The sequence below is a fragment of the Betta splendens genome, chromosome 4, assembly GCF_900634795.4.
Source record: "Betta splendens chromosome 4, fBetSpl5.4, whole genome shotgun sequence".
In the NCBI taxonomy this organism is placed as follows: Eukaryota; Metazoa; Chordata; class Actinopteri; order Anabantiformes; family Osphronemidae; genus Betta; species Betta splendens.
This window is the reverse complement of record NC_040884.2, coordinates 14311065-14330531: the sequence shown is the minus strand read 5'-3', so window position 1 is coordinate 14330531 and position 19467 is coordinate 14311065. Positions and strand designations below refer to the sequence as shown.

Here is a 19467-nt window from a genome sequence, read left to right as displayed (position 1 = left end):
GTGTGAGCGCGTGTTGACCACACACGGACACCGGTCATCTGTGGGAATGTGTCACCGCACATTAACTTTACGTCCACTGGGCGACTCGTCCACCTCCGAGTCCAGTGCCCAAGATAAGTAGCTGCTGGCAGGTTGATTGACGGGCGACTGTCCACTTATATTACACTGTGTGATGGGAAGAAAGACTTAGGAGCCGTGCATATTCCCCCTTCCTCGTGGCGTCGTCGTGTGACACACTGGAGGCTTGTTTGAGGCTGACGCTGCGATATGTGGAGCCCGTTCCCCGGCTTTGAGCAGCGTCTAGACTCGGGGTCACACACTCGCCTGTTCAGAATTCATGGACATAATAGATCTGATTCAGACGTGCCCTTTGAGCTCATCTACTGTCTCGTTACTGTGTGGAGTGGCAGAGGTCAGAGGTCAGATGTTTTGACACATCAGGCCTGACTGCAGACAGATGACAGCTGGGCTTTTTCCAGGGTCATAAGCTCCTAAACTAAAAAGGAGACAAATACTCAGTTATGACACATAAACTGAGATTGTTATAGATTTGCTTAATTTCCTTTCAAAATCCTGAATGCTTTTTCCATTTTAGTTTTTTTTAGAGGAAGTGTTTCTTTGGTGGAACCTGATTTGTGCTGAACAACCTCTGTTACGTGTGTGGCTGATATCAGCAGGCTGGAGGTAGCAGAGGCGCTGTGTGAGCTCATGCGTCGGCATCCTGCTGGTTGAGAGTCAGGTAACGCGACCTAATGTGCTTAATGTCCTATAACATGGATTTTGAAAAGCTGTCACATATTTTTAACTGGCGGAACGAACGGCAGGAGCAGATTGTGTGAGGTGAAAGAGCCTTTCAGCACAGCCCCCCCCCCCCCCCCCCCCCCCCCCCCCCCCCCCCCCCCCCCCCCCCCCTCCTCCTCACACACACACCCTGTGGTTTAGGTTTGACACTGAGGGAAATAAAAGCGAGTTATCTTCACTGCCCACCAAACAAAGTGCGGTGAAAGATAAGTGAATTGGGAGCTAGACTCTAAAGATGCTCTGAACCTGCGCTGCTATTGGAGGACAGAACATCTGAATCCTCTCTCTCTCTCTCTCTCTCTCTCTCCTTTGCTCTCTGTGGCTATTGACTCTTTCCGCGCTCCGTTTCAGGCGTTCGCGTTATCTGGTCCCGATCCAGTCACGGAGACTATAGCCGCCGTACGACCACTTTGGTTCTGGTCCCGTGGATCCCAGAGGGAGCCGGACCCCGTGTCTGGGTGTGAGCGCGTCTCAGATATGCTGAATCCAGTGATTCTGACCAGCACCGAGCACTAAAAGGCTGAACTTTCACAAAGACCTCAAAGTGTGGAGAGGAGCCAGACGAGGACGCAGAGGGGAGGGGGCTCCGCTTCATAAAGTTAATTAACATCAACTAAGTGTAGCTCGGCTACATTTTTTTTCCTTTGAAGGGTTTCCTCTCCAACCAGCAAAATTTCGCCCAAAAGCAGACAACAGGATCATCCTGCGCTGACGCGGCTGGTCGGCAGGAAGCGGCTGGTTGCGGCGGGGGTCCTGGGGGTCGTTATGGTTCTGGTTTTGGTCATCCTCATCCCGGTTCTGGTCAACTCGGCGGGGACGGCGGCGCACTACGAGATGCTTGGAACCTGTAGGATGGTGTGCGACCCGTACGGCACCAAGTCTCCGACCAGCACCGCCACGGCCGACACGGTGCGAGACAACAGCCTCGTGCAGTCTTTGCCCACTTTTATCCAAGGTCCGAAAGGGGAACCGGGCCGACCGGGAAAGACGGGCGCGAGGGGACCTGTTGGCGAGAGAGGTGAGCCCGGCCCGCCCGGTCCAATGGGGCCGCCCGGAGAGAAAGGGGAACCGGGCAGACCTGGTTTACCGGGACCACCGGGGTCCAGCGCAGCCGCCGGTGCCATCAGCGCGGCCACGTACAGCACCGTGCCCAAGATCGCCTTTTACGCAGGGCTCAAAAAGCAACACGAGGGATACGAGGTCCTCAAGTTCGATGACGTCGTGACCAACTTGGGAAACCACTACGACCCGACCACCGGGAAGTTCACGTGCTCCATCCCTGGGATTTATTTCTTCATTTACCACGTCCTGATGCGCGGCGGGGACGGAACCAGCATGTGGGCCGATCTGTGCAAAAACAACCAGGTTAGAGACCACGCAGAACGAGTTCGGTTTCGCTAGTTAAGTCTTTTATGTCATTGACTTGCACGTTGCTGATGCTGCTGATGCTGGAGTCGCTTACGCACAGTGACCGACTGAAAACTTTCTCCACAGCTTTTATTCTGAAGTTTTTCCTAAAGAATGAAACCGTTCCAGAACAGCAAATAGTTGAGCAACTTCATGTTTTCGTATGACATCACCGTGAAACAACCCTGTTCCCACGGTGTTTTTGCCGTTTGGTGAAGGATGATCTTCAAAGTGGAAAACCTTTCTTTCATAGAACAATTATTGTCTGTGCTAATAATTTCATCAAGCAGCGATAAAAGTCAGCCAGGCCTCCTGCCTCCTGTCTCCTCCCGGCTCCGCTCCATCATAGCGCCCCGCTCTCCTCCGCGTGCGCCTCCGCGGTGATCAGGCTGTCAGCGGGAGATCTAATCCGCGGGGCAAAGCAGCGTGGCAGCGTCGCTCCACCAAGCGCGTCCCCGCTGCCTGTCAGCCGGCTGCTGTTATGCCGCCGCGGACCGCGGCGAACACGGCAAACATATGTGGGCTTAGCCCAGCGGAGCTGCACCCTGTGACAGATCAGATGCCGGGAGACACGTTTCAATTAGACCCGCTGCTTCTGAGACTTTTAAAAGAAGCGGAGACGAGGGGGGGGAAAAGCACAGTTGCAGCGCACTGTCATAAAACATTATTTTAGCGTTTAATTGTTTCATGAATGTTAAGATTAATTGCGTCCTTACTGACATCTGTGCAAATATACGCTGAGTCACCCTATTTTGACTTGTGCACAGTAATAATTTAACATTAGTTTAGCAACTGCCCATAAAAATAACGAGACGTCACATCCACAGGGAACGATTGCGGAGAGATGCACACGTGCAAATCATTATGACTATTTACACTCTGAAAAATCATAATGTAAAGGGGAGGTGGCCTGATTGGCCCCACACCTACTGTACGATGTAACACAGAACCGCCATCACCTGCTCCCTGCACACAACGCCCCACAGCTGCAGCGTCCATGGTTTGAGTCCTGCAATGGACGAGGACGTTGTTCTGGAAGTCTGCTGCAATTGATTTACTAAAAACTGATGCTCATTTTTTATATTAGGTAAATTAAGACTGATGACAGTGAGGACTGTGCTTCATAAAATGCTCTTGAACCAATGATGCTTATATAAATACAGGAGACATAACCTCCAATACCTCAATACAAAATCCCCCAAATAAATAATCCTTGCTCTAAAAGGTTGTAATTACTGTAATTACACCCTTTTAAGGAGGTGGATGTATGCAACATGCAGGTTGTTATGTTAATTTTCATTTCAGGCGATAACTTCTCTTCTTTATTTCTCGAATCTTGTTAAATCAACCCACCGTGCCTTTGAACTGAGCCCCTGCTGTTACAGGCGACTCCACACGGACCTTTGAGGGTCTTAGTACAGTTGGTGCCACTGACCCTCACGCGTCTCACTGCATCATTATACAGCTGGGTGCAAGTTCTTTGGTTTACACCCTTTTGTACAGGTCATATGAGAAAATGTGTTATTTATCTGGGAACTATTGGGTTATATGTATGTGTAGGTTATATGTAACTGTAATGAAACCGTTCAAAATGCTTTTAAAAATTAAAATCAATATAAGGATAGAAGCACAGATGAATGATCTGGCTGAATAAGTACATTGTTTGATGATTTGAATAAAACGCACTCAAACTAAAAGTGACTCGGCAAAAAGATTTGACGTCAGGTTCTCGTTGGAACAACGTCTCGTCTTTTCCAGCGATCTGATTGGTTCGTATTTGAATCAATTTTCCGAAGTTAACCAGCTAAAGAGGATGTTAGGCATGCCCCACATGTTACCATAGTAATCGAGAGTGAGCCTGATCACAGGGGACTTTATTCTGTACTTTATACTGTGGTCGAGCAGCTCAGCAGGGAGTTTCATATTTTTCATAATATAGTTGGACAAAAGATAAACTGCAGGCGCTACTCTATGCGACACTGAACATCAGGTTCTCTTCTTTAGTTTGTTTGGACTCTTCCCAAACCAAAAAACTTAAAAAAAAATCTAATTTCGAGTGTATGTAAGCGTTTCGCTGTAACGGTTAAAATCATTTTCCTTTGGTTTCTTTCTGACAAGAGTCTGGAGACTGACTGGACTCCACCTGTGAGTTCATTGACAACATGTAACAGTTAGTTGAATTGAACATTCAAAGAAACAACACAAATCGGCTTCCAAGCTATTTTATTCAAGCTAAAAACACAACACAAATCATTCACCACAGAGTTTTCAACAGCATCTAGTTCAACATTCAGAGGCTCTAAGAATGAGAGAATCAGAAGGATTTAAACGTCAAGTGTTTCTGACCCAGGGGCCTCTGTGATGTTCAGCATGGTCAAAGCTGCCTCACACACATTTAATCTAATACCCTTTTAAATCTAAATACGACCAAGACGCCTTCTCTAACAACAGACCAGTGAACTGAAACCTCGGTTCTGCTGCTCTGGTCCCGACCTCACGGCCACTAGTTGGTACGATTCCTCCAACGCTGCGCTCTTTCTCCTCCGATCGGTTCTGCCGTTCGGCGGCTCGCGAGGAGGAGGGGGACGAGCTCCATCGACCGCCTCGTACTGGAAACGTTTCCAGCATTGCCTCCCCACTTCACAGGGAGCTTTGGGGCGTCCGGCCTGTCAGCTGCCGGGTCCCAGGACGGAACGGCCAGTTGTGACAGACTCCACTTAGTTCAAGGAAGTCATAAATGATCAGCAGGGGATGGACGGTTGGACTGGAGGCCGCTGATCTGTTACTGGGAACCTTCAGCGGAGACAATTAAAACGTGGAAGCAGGAAGTCAGTTCTACTGGGACAGACTGCGCTTCCAATAAACCTGCAGCGGTATAATAGAGACAACACACTATAACCAAGCCGAGGTTTAAATCACCTCAGAAGGAATAAACTACACATAATGTTAAAAACAGTTCACAAGGATTGTTCACAAATGTCCATCGAGCATTAGTTATGTTGTTGGTTGTTGTCACACAGTTGTGGTCGTGTTTGTGTCAGTGGCAGCAAAGTTGTAACGATCACGGAAAGTTATATGTAACTATAGTTAAGAAACATAGGATGGTGTGTGTGTGTGTGTGTGTGTGTGTGTGTGCGTGTGTGCACGCTTGTGTGTGTGTGTGTGTGTGTGTGTGTGTGTGTGTGTGTCTGTCTGTGTGTGTGTGTCTGTCTGTGTGTGTTTAATGTCTTTATTCATTTATTTATTTGGCCAAAAAGCAGGTGTAAATTAATTAGAGCTGCTCTTCCTCCCTCCGCCCCTTTTCCTATGCGTCCTCCTGGTTACACAGCAATGAGGAACGGTTCCAATTAGAACGGGGATCCGGGCCGAGCGTCACATCACCAGTCGGGCCGGGTTCCTCTTGTAGAAACTTGAATTCTGGCTGTTTGCACATGGTTCCTTTTCACACGCGTTCATAGAGCGACGGCACCGTTTGTACTGGTGCTTAGTGGCCGCCTCTCTTTGCATGCGCCCTCTTCCAGCCGTCACAGCGAGGGCAGAACCTGGCAGAACTTTGAGTGACACCAGCAGCCCCCGTGTGCTCTGAGTGACGGCGCCGCCCGGACACATTCACAGAACACGGGGGGGTCCGTGCCTGCTGCGTCCCCTCCTGTGAACTCCGTACTGTCTGTTCGGACCCGTCTTGGACATGATCCTCTCGGAGTCGTCGCCGGTGAAAAAGCTGCTCCGCTGCTCCGACCCGCAGCCGCGGGGGCTCGGTGCTGTCACAGCGGAGCGTTCAGCCACAGCAGCCATGCAATGAGGTGGCGGCGGCGGCCATTTTAAGATCTGTAGGCGGTTCTCACCCAGAGGTGGCAGCAGCACTCAGACTCAGGACCAACATGGATCCACGGTATTAGAACAGTTTCCCAGGTGGAAGTTTTAAGCACAGACTCGGTTCTTAACTAGAGTTTTGATGCCATGAACAGGCTGATTTCTTATCTCTGCATGCGTGTGTGTCCACTCCCACAGGTGCGTGCCAGCGCCATCGCTCAGGACGCCGACCAGAACTATGACTATGCCAGTAACAGCGCTGTGCTCCATCTGGAGCCCGGAGACGAGGTCTACATCAAACTAGACGGAGGCAAAGCTCACGGAGGCAACAACAACAAGTACAGCACCTTCTCTGGGTTCATCATCTATGCCGACTAAGCACACGCCGGAGCCCCGGGCCCGGTTCTTGTCCAGATCTTCCCTCTACGGAGATGCTTAGACTAATCACTTTTAAACCTGTGTGGGAAAACTACGAATCGGTAGCCATCGTGTCCCGTGCGTTATTTTGTTTTGCAACATGATTTCAACCGTCGCTGTCCTCAGTCAAAGGGACTTTGGAGAACCAGCACCAATAAAATGGCTGAGCTGTCAGAGTCCGGGATCAAACTACACGCACTCGTTAAATTATTTCATCCCACTTGAACTCACTACTGGCGTCTCTGTGTTTGTGCAGTGAGGTGTGTGATGGTGTCGATGGGAGGAGTTGTGCGTTTGTGTGTGTTTTAATGAGGGTAGAATTGGGTAAATCTGATTGGGCAACAAGCTGCCGATCATTAAATCAAAATGGAGAAGGGGGTATGTTTGTATTAACAAACATGCAGCAGCTACTGGTTGAGTCCTGTCTTCTAAAAATTAACATTTGTCTGTGAGTATATGTTAAAACATAAATGACAATGATCTTCGCACCTTTAATCGTAACACATAATAAACCCGAGTGCATGTAACAGGCAGAGGAGTCCGTTTTAGTATGTTCCTCATTAAACCGTGATCACATTTGCGGTTGAGTTGCATGCAAGTGTAATTTCTGGAAGACACGCTTCAGTGAAAAGCTGCCACTTACTGTCAGGTTTCTGACACTGGGAGGATTTTGTGCAATATCTACTGTATAATATTAAAATATTAGATGCGTGTTTTTTCCCCTCCTTTTTATGATGAGAAGAGAGTAAGAAGACGTGTATTGACATGAATACTTGAATCATTTATTTTAATTATATGTAACTTTAAATAGCATTTTGCACAATAAGACTACGATAGATTATTTTCTCACTGTCACACGCTTTTAATGTTAGTTTTTATTTGAGGATGTGTTGATTCCACGTTGCCCCAGAGTCTATTCTGTGTTTATATTTGAAATGTTAAGTTTTAAACTTTGAGCATGTTATGTGACTGTAACTGAGGCCCCGATGAGTGTTTTTTTTTTCATGACATGGAAAGAAAAGATAAAGGAAGACGCTGACCCAGATGTGAAACTGGGCTAAAAGTGGGGATCTGTCCCGGCTCACACTTCACATGATGACAAGCGGTAAACAAATGTGTCTTCGCTTGAATAATGAAGGGATCTGCGCACCGAGCACTTCACCTAGATGGAGAAACGGTGCGGCGTTTGGAAAAACTCAGGCGAGGTCGCATCTCCGAGAGGTTTAAAAGAGCAGAGGAACATTGCTCGACTGTGAGCAGACAGTCTGGTCGAGTGAAGTAGCCAAAGGCAGCAGCTTCAGTCATTATGCTGATTGACTTACCTTATTTTTTTTTATCAAGATGAATTCTTTGCACATGCTCACATTTGACACATTTTTTTTTTAAATCGCTGACGACAAAAAAACTATTTAGTGTAATGGACACGTTATAAATGAACAAATGTGGCACATACACAGAACACATACTGTAGCTGATGACGTTGTGTGAGGTTTGTGTTGTTTGACCTTGGCATCCATGAGTCACGTACTGTACATTATTATATGTGGAGATGAAGTTTAGATGGTTAAGGAGGTTCCTGTTTTACTAAGGTGCCGTGAATGCACCATGCTTGTTTGCCGTTAGCTGCATCTGTTCATTTGCTAAATTTTGTTAAGAATATTTCATAAATATTAAAATTTGAGTTTCTGCACACGACATCTCGAGGAATATGGCGCTTTGAGAGGGTTTTGTACCATTCTCACTGCTCGCATCTCAGCCTCGGTTCTCGCTCATCGTACCTCAGCCTCGACAAACCTTCATCCTTTTTCTGGGTCTAGTGATGAATAATATCATGCTCCCTTCAGAATCATCACGCCATGGCGCCATGTCAGCATGGAGCTACAGCATCAGTATCACTGTGGCGCTGGCGGTAGCAGGCAGCCACAGCCCCAGAGAGTTGCCTCACTTTGTTACCTCTGGTGGTTTGCATCTTAGGGGAAGGCATATATCGGTGGTTTTCCTCATCTATATACAGTATATATACATATTTAAAGTGTGAAGTTGTAACAAAAGTGTAAAATATCTCAATCTGAACCGGATGGACTATGCAGAAGAAGCACACAATACCAATTTATTAATGTGAAGTGTTGTGATTTTGAAGAACGGATGACGTGGATGGAGTCATGTAAATACTGTAGTACTGTTGTACATAGAGCTGGAAGATGGCGGAGGAAGTGTCTGTAACGATCGACATCATTAGTCAGCGCATCGCCTCAGTAACCACTGACTGTCTTGACGTTCTAGCCTTAAAGTACTGGTGTATTGGTGTCGAAGGCTGATGTGTGGTAGATGCGGTTTCAGGTGTGTGTGTGCAATACTATCCAAATGTAGCACTTTGTCTGACAACACTCACTTGTGTACTAATATCTAAACAATGTCTTCATTAAACGGACATTCATGACTTGCGTGGATGTGTTTGATGTTTGAAGGTGCTCAGTCAACGTCCGTTTTCAGGGACGAGTCCACATTTGTAATGAGTGACGCCAACCAGCATTGGACGCTTACGCATCTGAGCTGGTTTTGTCAGTAACACAAAAGGCTGTGACCTCAGCACAAAGACCTTGGATAAGATTTTTGGCCTGCAAATTTCATGTGGGCCATGAAAAATATCACATTTCTTACTTTCTCCCCACGTGCTAGTATGCAATCAACCAAACAGTGCTGCATCACTTCTCCACTGGAAGAATACAGCTAAGATACAGTGGGAGGTCTCATCTATGGTGATGGAAGTCTTCAGACAAACATTATGTATTTTTAATTTTTCTGAACATCAAAAACCTGTGGGTAGACATATTAATATGATCCTATAAGAAAGGGTGTGGAGCCTAAGCGAATTCCATCTGTGGCTTATAAAACAGTGTATTAAAGGCCTCACATTTCATTCAGCATGTCAGGACATAGCGCATGTTAACTTAAAATAAGGATAAACAAGATCACTATAGTCTAGTAAAAATGGAAGACCTGAGAACCAGAGATGGCTTAACAGCCAAATTAGGTAAATGGACAGAAGGACCTTGGTTGGAACAGAATAAAGCTGCCTGAAGAAACGAGGAAGTGTTACTCGCGTTGTTCACCACGTTACAGCAGGATGAGGACAAGAGGTCAAACTCCAGCTGGAATATTTCACACCGCCTTCGGCCTCTCACCCAGCTGGTTCCCGGCGTCACCGGCTGCTTCGTCTCGTCCGACTCTCCTCTGGTTCTTCTCTCTCCCGCTCATGACAAGTGACAGGCCGTGTCCACGGCGCCGCCCTTTATCTAGCTCGCCCTGCGTGGGGCCGGCGGGCGGAGTCACGAGGGCTGGCACTAACGGAGGGAGGTGGTGAAGGACCTCATCCTGCCATGGAAACGTGATCCTCCGCCTTCACGAGGTCACAGAAGGTTTGATTCTGGAGGAGAAGGAGGAGGAGGAGGCTTCAGGTGGAGGAACCACTGAAACAATGCTCAACTTCTACAGGCTGTTAGAGACTTAAATAGATCCAGAGCAACAGAAGCCTCACAATGGGCCACTATGACTTTACCTACCTGTGACAATGACGCAGTGGTTCTGTGATCTATATACGCGTCACATTACATCACGTCAGCTTCCACTTTCAGTTTCCTGACCTTTAGGATTCCTTGGGTTTTGATGAGTTCGCCAGCCGTCGCTGTAAAGGAGCGGCCCCGTCGCCGGCGGCTGTCAGCTGCAGGTAAAATGAAGTCATACACTCAGTGAAGGAGACCGCTGAGGACGGCGTTCACACCTCGGCTAGTGCACCAGATGGAGGCACAGCAGCACACGAGCCTGCTGCAAGCTGAACAACTCATTGTACAGGAAACGTGGCCGAGCCACTGATATTCGAACCCTCTATTTCCATGTTTGTATTAAACATCTACTGTCTCTTCTCTAAGTCTCTTCTTCACCTGTGGGTGTAGTCTGATTCTTCCAACTGTAGTTTATTTTGCTCCCTCAGCAACCTTAGGGACCTTTATGACCTTTTTCCGCTTGGTTTACAAAAGACCATTTACTGAGGATTTTTCACTTCCTACTCAATTTGAAAATGAAGTTCACACTTTCATTAACTACTCTCAAAGTGTCGCCCCAGGAAGGTGAGACTCGAGGAGAGCTGGGCGTCCTGTGCTCTCCATTACTAAGACTTTCCAGGCTGACACCTCGCACTGTCTCACTGAGAGGTTCTGCTCGCTCCCGGTTTCAGCCCCTCTGTCCGCCTTTATCACCGTCACACGCCAGAGTTCTATGCCCCCTTCCCCTCTTGCCTGTGAGCTCTCCCCATGTCCCACAGACATGTTGCATGACTCTGTGCTCCGGAGCAGAGAGTCGGACACGATGGATAAAGGGGTGAAGAAAGCAGACAGGGATGCGAGGATGACACCATGACCAGATGTTCCAGATGTGCCGGTGTGTGAAGCTCTGCGCTGACGGCGGACGTGTAGCTAGTATCGCTGTATGATGCATGACGTCCCTGAATGAATAGGAAGCTGGATATTCCATTAGCCTGGATTCCAGCCTCTCTGTCCTAGAAAGCACCGAACAGACGCAAGTTTAGTCAGTCAGCTGTGATCAGAGAGGATGCTCTGGTTTTTAAGACAGGGTCCGATCATTACTGGACATTTAGCCAGAGTTCCAGAGACACTCAAGCACATGCAAAGACAATTATATGTGGAGAGGAAGTTTATTTTGAAGTTCTGTTTAATTTGTTTTGTTCACCTCTAAACTACAATGTGTATAAAGGAAGTGTTTCAATGGGACAAACAGATTTTAACTCAATAACTCACTTGCCTCTAACATCTTATTATTGAAACAACGTCCAGTCAATCATAACAATTTATTCTCTTAGTATTAATTGGTCTGATTTGGCCAGGTTTATTTACTGATCTTGATAAACTGTACTTCACAGACACAATATATTTAGGAGAACCAGACATCCTTGTACATTGGAGAACCCTGGAAGTATTCATGCAGGGTAAATTATCTACATCAACGTAATAAAAGCATTGTCGAAAGCGAAGCACTGGCTCCGAGCAGAGGGACTCAAACAGTATGTGATTCCTCATTTGAAATCTTCTGTTGTTGTGACACAAAAGCTTGGCTTGTTTTTAGTGACCTGAGAGACTCTGGAGCAGAGGAAGACAATCCTGTTTAAGCTGAGAGGGCTGGGGAGGGTTTAGAAAACAGGCTGGGGACACGAGGGGGTCGCAGATGGGATCTCAGATGGGATAATTACCATATGTCCCAAATCCTGCCTGACTCCCTTCTCTAATCCAGAGAGGAAGAGAAAACACAGAGAAAGTCCAATTACGCTCTCCTTCGCTTCAACCTTTCTTTTTTCTTGCCAGCCGACACTCTCTGCTTATATTTCCCACCGTGCCGAGGTTTAGTCTGTCAGAGTTGGTGCCGGATGCGGCGGCTATGAGGAAGGCGGAGCGGTTTGCGCTGTATGTAATAAAGGCTGAACGGTGACGTAACCTTAATTAAGTAGTCGATGAAGTTTGTCCTGCCTGTCTGACTTCAATGGAGACATCAGCTGCTGCTACAGACGCTTAAATGCACTGAAAAAGAAGCAGCACCGCTCACCACAACGTTAGAGATCCTCACTCAAAAATGTCTTATTTCAATTTGGATATAAACGTGTACGAGCGTGTACAACTTGTATTTCACAGCGGCCTCTTAAAATATGGTCCACAGGTTTGAACTGCTGATGAACGTTTGTGGTATTGGGTGATGGATGGCGTGGCGCTAACAATGGGATTGTGTACTGTACAAGCAAAAAGCGCACAAACAGAAGTGTCTGTGCAATGAGGCCACGAGGCGCCTCAGTGGGTCACTGTGCTTCAGAGCTGCCTGCTGTTTAGAGCATTTTAGGAAGCAAAAGTTAAACTGGACTAAAAGTTATGTCTCACTCTAAATCAAGGGAAAGTAGGGACGTCCTACATTGATTGAGCTGATAATTCATCTTAGGGACCCGTAAGCAAATATCCAAGTTTAACTTTCTGTTTGTTTTGTAGTTGTTTATCTCAGTTTGACCTTTCATGACCTGACTTACAGTATCCTTTGTTTTCTAAAGCACATTGTCATTAGAACAGGTTGTGCCAGATAAGACAAATATAAATAATAAAATGGTGATTTCGCTGCCACTGTTTTTGCTTTTCTGTTTTTAGAGAACTTTCGGGTAATTAACTCTGACTGGTTCGTTTCAAGTTATTCAGCTGCTCATTTCTGTGAATCCGGTGCGAGGTAATTCAAGAGAGACACGGGCTGGGGCTGAAGCCAGAAATCACACTGTGGATGGCTACAGAGAGAACCAGGTGAGCCTGCGCACCTCCCAGACCCTCAGGGACAGTATTTTTGAAATAATTGGCAACTCTTGCAGCAGCATAATGTCAGGCAATGAAGTCTGGAATACACACCAGTACAAAAGGCTGGCACCAACTACACACCTGCTGATGAGCACTTTCTCCAGCGCAACTGGGAAACGGTGGCACCCGCTCGCTCATGTGGACAGTAACCAGCAATAAGCGGCGGCGGTAACGAATACAAGTAGCTTATCTGTGATCACTGCGCCGTTACTGGAGCTCTAATGTCAGCGCTGTGTGATATGATGAGCCTGTGGGGTGGCCACGGCCTGGGGGAGCGTTTACCCTGCTGCCGGCTGAAAGCAGGGTCATTTGGGGAACAAATTAGCATCCACATTACTCTACTTCCAGTCAGACTGAGGATTAGGGTTAGGACGGACTTCAGCGGCAGTCGTTTCACCGCCTCATGGTTTGAAAACTTACTGTCCATGAAACAAGATATATTTAATTATTCAAAAGAAATTACATGTAGAACAACAAGAACTAAACCCATTACACATTTAAATTAGGAATTAGTAAAAAAATGAGTTGAAGTAACTTACTGTAACTGTTAGCAGGCGCAGCGTTGTGCTGTAGCGCTAGCTTAGCGGCTCTGCCGTGTAGCGGACGAGGTCAAGGTGCCGCGTGTTTCAGACTCTGCGGGACGTCGACGGCTCTGTCACAGCGGATCACCTTCAAAACGCTGTGAACGGGACGCCCGACTGCTGAATCCCATGTATCGATGCTAAAGGTGAGGCGCTAACGGAGCAGCGGGACTGAAACACGCACGTGCACGTTTCATGAGATAATGTTTTATAGATAAAGGTTAGATTAAGCATGTATGTTGTTGGTTGTGTTTGTTTATGAGGCCCTGTGTCATTGAAAACTGCTGTTGATCGTTGACTGTACGAGCCAAGTCAAGCGCTCTCCCTTTGTTTGTGTGTTAGCAGCAATCTTCCTCCCCCTGAATTAGCCCGGCGCGGCGGCGGCGCTGACGTGATGGGAAGTGACAGCTACTGCGGACTGTTTGGACTGGATGTGATCCACTTGGCCCCGCTGCTGATCAAATCTCCAGCAACATACTATTAACTCCGAGCAAATTGTGCCAAGTAGGTTAAAGGGAGCCTTGTCTGTTTTAATATCGCTGATATCTCCATTTGTTGTCAGGGTGTAAAACGACTCATCTCGCTTAGCAGGCGCTTGATAGCAAAAGCGCATTTGTCACAGTCACTTTCCCCCTTTTTCTGCACTCTCTCTCTCTCTCTCTCTCTCTCTCTCTCTCGTCTGCTGGATAAAATCACCTTGTGTTTTACGGACCAGCAGATTTGTTCAGTTCTTGAAGCTCTTGGTGTTATATGTAATATATGTAATTGTCATATGTAATTGGCAAAAACTAATATTTTACACCCTTTCTGAGAAATGGAGTGAAACGGTTCATTTCAAGTTTCTGGTTTCCATACAGACAGAGGGGAAACACTTACTGGGCGCAATGATTTGATGGGTGCGCCTTTAGTGACGGTGAAATCAACGTATTGCTTATGCTTCTGTGTGCGACTGGAAACTATGCAAATACTGGAATGTGCTGTACAAACCCTGAAAATTGCGTTCCAATATTAAAGACCTTACGCAACTAAACCCAACCGAACGATGGAATGTCACTCAACTGATCAGTATCAGTGATAGTCATGCAGCAGTAGTAAATTAAGCTTCGTGATACAGAGCTGTGGAGGTTATTTTACTGTGAAACTCCGAGGTTCGTGCTAAATGTGCCGTCGTTGGGGGGGCGGGTGCAGGTTTGTCGGTGGAGGGCCTCTCAAAACCAAACGGCTCCGCGCTCCTTCCGAGGAAGATAAATCAATGGTGACATTCTCCAGACAGTGCACAGCGCCTTTAATTAGCAAAGAAACACGTGGGAGAGCGGCAAATTATTCGTCAAATGAAGAGGAGATTCTGGCGCGTTAGGCCGGGCAGGCGGCAAATGGGCAGATAATGCCGAGGCGGTGGAGGGGAAGGTGAGGCAGAGGTGAAGAGGGAGATGAGGAAGGGGAGGAAGACGACGGGTGGGGGTGGGGGTTCCTGTGCGGAGGCGCTCGGCTTCTGTCCGTTTAATTTGTAGTTTAGTCTAATTCGCCGCTACAGATGCCAGTAATACCTGACAGCGGCTCTGCAGCTAATTGTGCCGCTCGCTGTGATGGAGCACCGGCCGCACGCACTGAAACTTATTAGATCCTAACCTTATTAGGGGAAAGTAAACTCTGAGAGGGCCTGAGAGGGTGTGATTAAAAAGGTTGTCTTGTTTCACTTTCTCCTGAAGTCAGTCCGCAGATTAGAAAATGTTGAGTTGTGCGTTTGTGCCTGGGATTCGCCCATAGAAGTTACAGGGGTTTCTGTGTTTATACCGTTGTGTGAAACGACCAGTGGACCTATTTCAGTTTCTCCTGTTTAGTGCTGTCTCTGCAGAATACTAATTATATAGATGCTGCAAAATCATGAGTGATGTATTAAATTGCCCGTAGGTGAGTGTGCAGGTGTGTGTGTGCGTGTGTGTGTGTGTGTGTGTGTGTGTGTGTGTGTGTGTGTGTGTGTGTGTGTGTGTGTGTGTGTGTGTGCGTGTGTGTGTGTGTGTGAATAGACAGTGAGAATAGAATAGATAGAATAAGTCAGTGGATATGTGAGATTATTGTCTTCCTCTTTTTGGGTAAGAGAAAATGAAATGTAGCTTTAACATTAGTTTTTATGTGTTTTATGTGTTTTTCAGGTGAACTCCAGCTCCCTGTAGCTGGACGTGCTGCTAGTTGAGCCTGTAAACTCAGGTCACACCCCTGCATCCCCCCACGTTTACACTGAAACCTCTTTTCTTAAGGTTTCTAGCCTAGAAACCACAGCAGACACTGAGTGGTGCAGTTCAGATACAATGCACTAATCATTTTCAAATGGGTTTAAATCACAAATTATTACACCACACAGCTGTTCGTTCTCTTCACGCACTCTTTTTATTCATTCACTATGTTTAGTCGCGTCTCACGACACACATTACAGTACCTGTCGAAGCTGCTGCACCAGTTGGACAGACTCCTGGACACGCCCACCTCTCTCTCTCTCTCTCTCTCTCTCGCTCTCTCTCTCTCTCTCTCTCTCTCTCTCTCTCTCTCTCTCTCTCTCTCTCTCTCTCTCTCTCAATCTGTGCCTCTGCCGGTTTCTCATGTCATCATGAGCTGCTGAGCAGACGTCTGACCCCCAGGACTACGCAGGCGTGAGACAGAAGAGCAGCGCGGCACCTCACCAGCGCGTGGAGGAGAGCAGCCACAGGTACAGATGAAGGTAACAGCCGCGTGGTGCTTGAACCATTAGAACCTCTTCAACTGGTTTGTGTCAGACCTAGTGTAGCATTGATGCCTATCTGACGAAAAAAAGAAATAATGGTCCATAGATAATAATCCATACATCCACTACTACTACTACTACTCCTACTACTACTACTACCACAACTACTACTACTACTACTACTACTCCTACTACTATTACTACCGCTTTCTGAACACAGCTACAGTCGCCTCAGTAAAACCGAGCCTCAGTTTTACTGTCTAATAATCTAATCTAACTCTAATGATGTCATTAGCTGAATGTGGCAGCTGATGACACAGTACGGAGGAGCTCCTTTTGTTTTCAAGTTGACAAACTTCATTTCTGTTCACACCCACAGTGGGTTTGCTCCACTATCATTAGAAGGAAGCGATAACATCCAGGCCGGGCGTTCCAGCAGGCTGAATTCTTTACACCAGGCCGAAATATTTACTTTGAAAGCACCAGGCGTTACCTCGTCCGCATTACAGAGATCCACATACACTGAGATCATCGGGGCAACAACAGCTGTGGAGTCAGAAACCCGACAGTATTGTCGAGCCACTTTAGCTGAGATGCTGCTGCAACAGCTTTAAGACGGAGCGAGAGTGAGAGCAGCTCTTCGGGAACACCCGGACATGTTTATCCAGCGGTTTCACACCAGTTCCCACTGTTATTGGTTCTGTCTCGTGACCCTAACGGCCTCCGTGCGTCAGGCCGCCACCCCGGCCGTTCGAACCCTCCTGTCTGGGCGCATAAATGTATTCCAGCCTGCTCAGCAGGCCTGTTCACTGCTTCTACCGGCTGCCGCGCATTCCTCCTGTCAGCTGATCTAAATAACACAAGTAAAGTGCTTTTTTATTACTTGTTTTTTTTCCTCTTCAGTGACACGGAACAACTGCTTTCACAGGCTGATTAGTATTTAGCTTTGCATTTCGACGATGCTCCTGCAATGAGTCAAAGCTGTCACTCTGTTTCCCTCCCTGTGCGTTCGTCAGGATGGGGTCTGGAGAGAGCCACGAGACGTTACACTGTAACCGCTACCTGGACAACAAGGGTCCCCCATCACTGGAGCACCAAGGTCCAACAAGCACACGCAAGTCCCCTAACATGGACATTCTTCTTTTATTTGTACTAAAATAAAACTACTCTGCTTCATGTGCAGCGAAAAACGCTGTCAACGGGACTCATGACAGTGTCCAGCCGCATGGACAGATGACCTGGGTGGTTCTCCACAGGGAGCTGCCTGGATACCCTGACGACAACACCCTGCAGATCAGCTTCATCTTCAAGGATGGGATACAGACAGTAAGCCTGGTTAAAACCTCCCAGCTTCGATGATCTCACTCATTTTACTGGCATCTTTATTTTTACAACGTTCTAAAAAATAGCAAAAATAATTGGGACAGTTAGAACAAGTCTTACCTCTTCATGTTAAGCTAATTTGCATTCAAAGCCCACTTTTAAATGAATAGATTTTAATTCTTCGTAATCAACCAAAGGCTCAATAACCAGTTGGATTCATGGAAGAAAAGGTTGAAATACAAAGTAGAAAATTACACACGGCCTTGAAAGGGATGAAAACCACATCAGAAACTTCACCTCACAGTAAAAGGGCTTTACTTTCATACAAATAAAAGAAAGTGAAAGAGCTCCGAGAGCAGGTTTCTATGGAGACTGGCAGCATTCTTTCCAATAAGAGCTGATGATCTGGTTAGTCTGGTTATCAGGGCTGCAGGAGGATGAAAACCGCAAAGTGGCAAACACTGACAGCAGCACAGATTCTAGATGAGTTAGTGTGGAAGAAACTTCCGTCAGTTCAGAAGCCTCACACACAATATTCATTGTTGTGGTTCCTGCCACCGATAAAGACAATTTACACCATATAAAGGTTTTCTGTTGACGGTCGTGGGGCGTTCACTGCACCACTGACGTTTGGCTTTCCCTCCCCCAGGTGAGACACCCTCATCCCGGCCAGCCGTATTCGGGCGTGCGGATCTGCGCCTACCTGCCCGACAACAACGACGGCAAGAAGGTTCTAAAGCTTCTGCAGAAAGCCTTCTACCAGCAGCTCGTGTTCACTGTGGCCACAAACTCAGAGGGACAGGACGAGATCACTACAAGCACCATCCCCCTGAAAACTCAGCAGGACGGAGGAAGCAGAGTGTGAGTGTCCGGTCCAGCCACAGGCTTCTCTCTCTGCTTCCTCTTTCATCCTAGAAAGCAACAATTTATAAAAGCCATCTGTGCTCTGTTTCAGAGGTGGATACCCGGACCCCGAGTACCTGAAGACTGTGAAGAAGCTGCTGAAGGAGAAAGTCATCGAATAAGATGCAACACCCTTAGTCACTCAACGGAGAGATGAAGAAAACCTGAAGAGAGAACACACACACACACACACACACGCACACACACACGCACGCACGCACGCACGCACGCACGCACGCACGCACGCACACACACACACACACACACACACACACACACACACACACACACACATACCATGAAAATGTATTTTATTGTATTACCACAATTCACACACTTTAAATGCATGCAAACTTTTTTAGAGTTGGACTATTTAATGATTTAAAGGATCGCTGGAGTTACACACTTATTTAATTCTGATTGTTTTGTACATCATAATCAAAACAGTCAATAAAGATCTTTTTTTTCAATACTGAGAGTCCTGTCTCTTCACGTCTGTTACCGAGGCTAAATATTAATACTGGATAACTAACGGCAGGTATTGACTGACTCCTCACTGAATTGACAGAACCAGATGTCATTCAGAGGTTATCAATGCCACATTATCAATGCAACCTTTAAGAGACATTTTCCACCAAGGGGGGGGGGGGGGGGGGGGGTGGGGGGGGGGGGGGGGGGGGGGGGGGGGGGGGGGGGGGGTGGGGGGGTGGGGGGCACCATCCCCTCACACTGCCTCCTGTGAATAAACGGTCACGGTGTCCATTTAAGAATAGAGCCCCGTGTGTCATTTTGGAAAACTATCAAATGCTCATTTAGGACGAATGCATCAGTATGAATCTGTGCAGTGTGTGTTTTCTGTGTGATATGATCTCAATAGTTCAAAGTCTTCCCCAAAGATCTCGGCACCGTGTGTTTAAGACACATCGGAGGATACGACTGCAGAGGTTCCAGTAGGAGGTAGGTGGGAGGAACTCTGCCGTTTATTGGTCTTATTTTTCTCCCCTACCTTTATGCCCTACTTAAAGCTTTGCTGCCAGCTTATTGGTCCATATTGCCAAGTGTGAACTTTCCCAGTTTAATGCAGGCCTGATGTTCTCCTCAAACTGAA

General features: G+C 47.1%; 2 protein-coding genes across 3 annotated transcripts; both read left to right on the top strand.

Annotated features, from left to right (window-relative positions):
• The first annotated feature begins 1030 nt into the window (after nt 1-1030).
• On the top strand, nt 1031-8878 carry c1ql3a (complement component 1, q subcomponent-like 3a). The gene is made up of 2 exons (XM_029147314.3): nt 1031-2166; nt 6220-8878. The coding sequence occupies exons 1-2, from the start codon at nt 1567-1569 to the stop codon at nt 6397-6399; spliced, it is 780 nt and encodes a 259-aa protein (XP_029003147.1). The 5' UTR covers nt 1031-1566; the 3' UTR covers nt 6400-8878.
• Nucleotides 8879-15962: 7084 nt separating this feature from the next.
• Nucleotides 15963-18835, top strand: dtx3la (deltex E3 ubiquitin ligase 3L a). Of its 2 annotated transcripts, none has more exons than XM_029149555.3 (5): nt 15963-16118; nt 17150-17232; nt 17317-17459; nt 18106-18317; nt 18412-18835. In XM_029149555.3, exons 2-5 carry the CDS (start codon nt 17151-17153, stop codon nt 18479-18481), a joined length of 507 nt encoding a protein of 168 aa, XP_029005388.1. In that variant the 5' UTR covers nt 15963-16118; nt 17150; the 3' UTR covers nt 18482-18835. The 2 variants fall into 2 exon arrangements, with proteins under 2 accessions (XP_029005388.1, XP_029005387.1); XM_029149554.3 differs by having other exon boundaries at nt 15973-16130.
• Nucleotides 18836-19467: the final 632 nt, after the last annotated feature.

Bases quoted from the DNA above. Each gene is read 5' to 3' on its own strand.
- c1ql3a (XM_029147314.3), top strand. From the start codon at position 1,567: ATGGTTCTGGTTTTGGTCATCCTCATCCCGGTTCTGGTCAACTCGGCG. The intron at 2,167-6,219 runs GTTAGAGACCAC...CCACTCCCACAG, and splicing joins ATCTGTGCAAAAACAACCAG to GTGCGTGCCAGCGCCATCGC.
- dtx3la (XM_029149555.3), top strand. From the start codon at position 17,151: ATGGGGTCTGGAGAGAGCCACGAGACGTTACACTGTAACCGCTACCTG. The intron at 17,233-17,316 runs GTCCAACAAGCA...CTTCATGTGCAG, and splicing joins CCCATCACTGGAGCACCAAG to CGAAAAACGCTGTCAACGGG. The intron at 17,460-18,105 runs GTAAGCCTGGTT...TCCCTCCCCCAG, and splicing joins TCAAGGATGGGATACAGACA to GTGAGACACCCTCATCCCGG.